General features: G+C 51.8%; 1 protein-coding gene across 1 annotated transcript in view; it reads left to right on the top strand.

Moving 5' to 3' along the window:
- The window catches only part of LOC107124163 (protein kinase C theta type-like), a gene marked incomplete at both ends in the record, with an annotated part of 8,438 nt that extends 4,668 nt beyond the window's left edge, over positions 1-3,770 (top strand). The window contains 2 exons of the mRNA XM_015427550.1: positions 1,898-2,077; positions 3,582-3,770. Coding sequence (XP_015283036.1) covers positions 1,898-2,077; positions 3,582-3,770 — 369 coding nt within the window. The remainder of the gene's footprint in view (positions 1-1,897; positions 2,078-3,581) is intronic.
- Positions 3,771-4,176: the final 406 nt, after the last annotated feature.

Below are 4,176 nucleotides of genomic sequence, written 5' to 3'. Positions count from 1 at the left end.
AGGGGAGCGGTGGCACAGAGGATTTATCCTCTGGTTAACATCTGAACTGAACAGAGTTGCTGTCAGTTCTAGCTCGCGCTGGTGTGAGCTACCTGCCTTGTCCCCAGCTCGCCGTCCACCCAGCGGTTCGAAAGCTTCGGCGAGTAGATAAAATGGGCACCACCCCTTAGAGAGGGTGGGCACACTAAACCCCCGTAGGGGAGGTGTTAGCCAGCAAATGGAAAGTCCAGCTCGGAAGCTCCGAAGCCTGGAAAAGACCTCTTCGGCATCAAGAAGCCTGTAATGGGCCAATCCGGCCAGGCGGTGGCAGTGCGGCGCTACGACTCAAAGCAGCCCAGGAAGAACTAACGTCATCAAGCCAAGCCGAAAATGAATGCCGCCCGGAACATGACTGAAGCCTACAGCTGAACAAAATCCCCGTCGGCTGCAAACGTGTGCGATTTAAAGAATGATATGTTGTCCTCCCTTACCCCTATCATTGTTAGTCCCTTGTGAAAACCTGTGTAACTGTAAATCGCTCAGAGCCAGCAGCTCTGCACGATTGAGCGATCAATAAATCGAAAGGTATTATTATTATTATTATTATTACTCTAGGAATTGCCAGAAATCTCTGTGAAAGCACCTGAAAATCATAGAATCATAGAATGTTAAGACTTGGAAGGGACCTTGCAGGTCACCTAGTCCAACCCCCCAGGAGCACAGCCGAAAGACAGCCCTACAACATACCCAGAAGACGGTCGTCCAGCCTCCGCTATTGTAAAAATCTATAGTAAAGTCCTGGCATTATACCCTGCTGAGATCCCACCCCTCCCTGAACCCCTCTGTCCCCAGGCTCCAGGAAGTTCCCAACCCAGAGCTAGCAATCCTAGGCTAGGTTTGCGAGCTCCAGATCGGGTTGCCAGGACCCTTCGAGACGCAGGCGGGGGAATGGGGGGACACTCCGGAAGCCAGAAGTGTCACCCCCGATGCGCGGGGAGCCAGAAGTGTCACCATGCCCACATCACTTCCGGGGGATGTAGGCACGTCGGGGCAACGCTCCTGTTTGGGGGCAAAGTAAAGGTAAAGGTTTCCCCTTGCTCGAAAGCCTGTCGACTCCGACTCCAGGGTTGCGGTGCTCATCTCTGTTTCCAAGCCAAAGAGCCGGCGCTGTCCGAAGACATTTCCGTGGTCATGTGGCCGGCATGACTAGATGCCGAGACGCACGGAACGCTGTTCCCTTTCCCACCGAATCGGTACCTATTTATCTACTCGCAATTTCTTGCTTTCGGACTGCTAGGTTGGCAGGAGCCGGGGCCAGAGACGGGAGGTCACTCCGTCATGCGGCACACTCGGGTCTCGATTGTTCCCTCTAAGCTGTGGAGTCTCGTGTGCAAAACTTCTACTTTGTGAGCAACTGGCATTAAAGCTGTGAGACAGCGATTTGGCTACTGCATCAATTAGTTTGCTCTGGAGCCGTCCTTCCTGAGCTAAGACAAAAATCTGTGAGCTGGAGGCTAAAAAACTGTGAGCTAGCTCACACTAACTCAGCTTAAAGGGAACACTGGTCTCGCACTGCTGAACTACCGACCTTCCTGTCTGCAGTTCAGCGTCTTAACCCCTTGAGCCACCGCAGCCCTTGGGGGCAAAACTCTACGGTAAAATCAACCTCAAGTCATAGAGTTTTGCCCAAAAACTAGAGCGTCGCCTCCATGCCTATGTCACTTCCAGCCTGGGGAGGACAGGGACCTCAGTGGGGCACAACACCACAGAGCCCACCCTCCAAAGCAGCCCTTTTTCCCTAGGGGGACTGATTGCTGTAGTATGGAAATCAGGTGTGATTCCAGGAGGCCTCCAGGCCCCACCTGGAGGGTGGCAACCCCATGGCCCACTGGGTCATGAAGCCCCTTCCGCTCGGTAGCCTATCCAGAGAAAGGGCCTCACCCACTTCTATCTTTGCAGAGACCTGAAGCTGGACAATGTTCTGTTAGACAAGGACGGCCACATCAAGATCGCCGACTTCGGGATGTGCAAAGAGAACATGTTCGGGGATGACAAGACAAGCACCTTCTGCGGGACCCCCGACTATATTGCGCCAGAGGTAGGTAGGCGTCCTCACCCTGTCGCTCATGATGTCTATCAGCAGCAGGGCTATTTTTGGGCAGGAACGCACAGGAACGGAGTTCCGGCTGGCTCCGGAGTTGGCCACGCCCAGCAGGAACTCATTAGCATAATAGACCCCACCCAACAGCAGAAACGCATTAGGATTGGCTGCATTAGGGGTGTGTGGCCTAACATGCAAAGGAGTTCCTGCTACAAAAAAAGCCCTGGGTTTTGACAACAAACAAGGTAAACAGAATAACAAGCAAAAGGTGGGTGTGGCTGGATAGCCACACTTCTGGTAACATGGGGGTGTGTCCTAATGTGCTAATGAGCTGTGCTGTCAGGGGTGTGGCCTAATACGCTAATTAGTTTCTGGTGTTGGGTGTGGCCTATTATGCTAATGAGTTCCTGCTGGGCTTTTTCTACAAAAAGAGCCCTGATCAGCAGCTATGAGCCCCAATTGAGAAAGGGAGAGGATGGCGTGTGGAATAGAGCGAGGCCCAATCAGCCTGCATATGCAAATGATCTTGAAAGGCTGGCCCAATCAGGTAGAAGGTGAGTCATCGGGATCACGGCTAGCCTTTCATAGAGCCGGAATTCTGAGGATTTATGACTCAACTACTAGTTTCTCTGTCTTCTCAAGATGTCTCTTCTACATAGGTGTTCTTATGCTAGCAATCATCCTTAGCCTATTAACCATTTAGCCAATAGAAAGCTGTTATCAGGATAGATCTCTAAACTGCAAGCTGCCAACCACTTTAGAGGACAGTTCTCAGCTGCTGCAAGTTAATCACTTCTGCCAGCCTAAACAACAGTTCTGGTAACAGGCAGTGTTCCCTCTAAGCTGAGTTCGTGTGAGCTAGCTCACAGTTTTTTAGCCTCTGGCTCACACACTTTTGTCTTCGCTCAGGAAGGAGGGCTCCAGAGCAAACTAATTTATGCAGTAGCCAAATTGCTCGCTCACAGCTTTAATGCCAGTAGCTCACAAAGTGGAATTTTTGCTCACAAGACTCCACAGCTTAGAGGGAACATTGGTAACAAGCCAGCAGGCGGCGGTGATGACTTCTGTAGTCAAGAAAGCCAACATTTAGGCAGAAAAACCGTCTTAAAGGAGACCAGTTTCTTGACACAGAGTTAGAAGGGATCCTAAAGGTCACCTACTCCAACCCCCTTGCTCAATGCAGGAATCAGTCAACTGCAGCACCCCACTCTGCTTAAAGGAGCATACTCCTTTTTTTAAAAAAAGCATTTAAAAGTGATTGAAAAAAGCATTTACAGGAAAAAGTCTTGTGGGGTTATGCCTTTAAGAAAGGGGGCAGAGCCCCCCAAAGCCCCACCATGACTACAGGCCTGACACCAGAAAACACACTGGGTGGACACTATAGCACCCTCTGGGCACCACGTTGGGGATCGCTGCAAGAGACATTACTAGCCGCTCAATGTAAAGCAGCTTCATGCCTTCAGGTCTTCCTTCTCCAATCTCCGACTTCCTTCAATGACAGATCCTCCTGGGACAGAAATACAACGTGTCTGTAGACTGGTGGTCCTTCGGCGTCCTCTTATATGAAATGTTGATTGGCCAGTCTCCATTCCACGGCCAGGACGAAGAGGAGCTCTTCCAGTCGATCCGCATGGACAACCCCTTCTACCCACGCTGGCTCGACACAAACGCGAGAGACCTTTTAGTGAAGGTGAGAAGTGGGGTCGCCAGGTCCCCCACCGGCCACCAGCGGGAACGTGGAGGGATAGGTGTGCCCCCTCTGGGTGGGGAAACTCCTGGAGATTTGGGGGATGGAGCCTGGGGAGGACAGGGACCTCAGTGCGGTACGATGCCACAGAGTCCACCCTCCTAAGCAGCCATTTTCTCCAGGGATCTATGTCGTCTGGAGAAGAGGTGTAATTCCAGGGGATCCTCAGGTCCCATCTGGAGGCTGAGGAATACCAAAAACAACATCTGTGACAAAAATTACGAAGAGAAGATCCGGGCCCTGCGGGACCTTATACAGTTCCGCAGGGCCTGTGAGACGGAGCTCTTCCACCAGGCTTTTGAGTAGGAGCTGCCGCCGCCACTATTCCACCACTGAGATACCATCTTAT

Source organism: Gekko japonicus, unplaced genomic scaffold (genome assembly GCF_001447785.1).
Source record: "Gekko japonicus isolate JY-2015 unplaced genomic scaffold, Gekko_japonicus_V1.1 scaffold7719, whole genome shotgun sequence".
Lineage (NCBI taxonomy): Eukaryota > Metazoa > Chordata > Lepidosauria > Squamata > Gekkonidae > Gekko > Gekko japonicus.
Note: the sequence above shows the minus strand (reverse complement) of the source record. Positions and strands in the feature narration are given on the sequence as shown.